At 43.3% G+C, this 1,602-nt stretch overlaps 1 protein-coding gene across 1 annotated transcript in view; it reads right to left on the bottom strand.

The window, feature by feature from the left end:
- The window catches only part of LOC104988181 (amine oxidase [flavin-containing] B-like), a 13,240-nt gene that overhangs the window by 11,094 nt on the left and 544 nt on the right, over positions 1-1,602 (bottom strand). Inside the window, exon 2 of the mRNA XM_010839420.1 lies at positions 855-908. Within this exon, the coding sequence (XP_010837722.1) occupies positions 855-908 (54 nt within the window). The remainder of the gene's footprint in view (positions 1-854; positions 909-1,602) is intronic.

Raw genomic sequence — 1,602 nt, 5'->3', positions numbered from 1 at the left:
TTCCGAGGTGGCGCAGTGGTAAAGAATCTGCCTGCCAAAGCAGGAGACACAGGAGACATGGCTCTGATCCCCGAGTTGGGAATGTGCCTTGGAGAAGGAAACAGCAACCTGCTCCAGTATTCTTGCCTGGGAAATCCCATGGACAGAAGAGCCTGGCAGGCTACAGTCTTTGGACTTGCAGAGTCAGACATGACTAAGCACGCACACCATGCCAGAAGCACACCATGTTATCAGGGGTGGTATGGGAATAAATAGTTGGTAGTGGTGAATACCAATTGCTGAAAGAAATTGCCACCTCCAAGGAACCTAGTCCGTCTGTACCTATACTTTTTCATTGTTATGCGTCATTCATGCAGGATGTATGGCAGAGTGCCCTGCAAGGGGTCGTTTGTTTACCTGGTTATCTCCTCCCCCAGTAAGTTTTCAGCTCCTGGGCTATATCCATTTTTGTATTCTCCATAGCTCCTTGCATGGTATCTTATGTATGATAAACTCAACAAATATTATTTTGAATACTTGGTTCTTCAATTATCAGCCTTGTGCCTCTCTACAAGACCCTCATGATGAAACTTAACAGACATGTCATGTTAGGAATACACATTAAGCAGTCTTTACAGCCTTGTGCCTCTCTACAAGACCCTCATGATGAAACTTAACAGACATGTCATGTTAGGAATACACATTAAGCAGTCTTTAAGTTAAAAAGTTAAAGTGAAGTTGAAAGTAGGTAGAAAGAAGAAACAGAGGAAAAAAGGAGAGGGGTATGGGGTGGTGCAGGAAAGGAGAGAGGGGGAAAGGAAGGAAGGGAGGGAGGCAGAGAGGGAGGGAGAAAGAACAGATACTTTTTTCCTTACCTTTCCTCCTTGGTAAGACGAGCCAGCTTTCTGGCTTTGTGGGCAAGGATAAATCTAAAACATACAAATAAGAAAATGGGGGGAAATCAATGGGTGCTATCATCTTGGCCTCATTTCTATAGCTACACATGTGTCTAGTGTACAAGTTAAAAGTAAGCCAGAAGAAACAAACAACACACTATCTTATTTTATGTTCCATGTTTTACTATTTACGTGTTACACTCCTGACATTAAAAGATACCTTCTAGTTTTAGGAACTCAAGGGACTAAAAACAGATCACTGGTCATAATTTTTGCCTAGGGGTATACCATGACTAAGCTATCTCCCCATATATGGCTGGTGGTCAATAGGAATACACCCTGGATCTCAAATGCCTATTTAAGATGTGCCTGAGATTTTACAGTTCCATCCAGTTCTTGTTCTTTGGTTCTGTTTTCAATATGCTTCTCCCAATTGCCCAGCCTTCTAGAATCTGCCTCCATTTCCAGCCCTATGATTGTCAACTAACCAACTGGCTTTGATCTCCCTCTTCTGACTTTTGGCTCTCTCTGAAATAAACTCATACATATCCTAAGATCCTTCTCAGTTTTGGCTGCTCCAGGTAATCACCACCTCTCCATCCCCATGACAACCATATCTACGTTGCTCTTCCCTACCAAACTGAGGACTGGGCTGGCCTTGGCTTCTCTCTTATGGGAAATCTCAGCATCCCACATAAGTACCATCGATGCTCATGTAGCCTCCACA

Source organism: Bison bison, unplaced genomic scaffold (assembly GCF_000754665.1).
Source record: "Bison bison bison isolate TAMUID 2011002044 unplaced genomic scaffold, Bison_UMD1.0 scf7180017846365, whole genome shotgun sequence".
NCBI classification, from domain to species: domain Eukaryota; kingdom Metazoa; phylum Chordata; class Mammalia; order Artiodactyla; family Bovidae; genus Bison; species Bison bison.
Note: the sequence above shows the minus strand (reverse complement) of the source record. Positions and strands in the feature narration are given on the sequence as shown.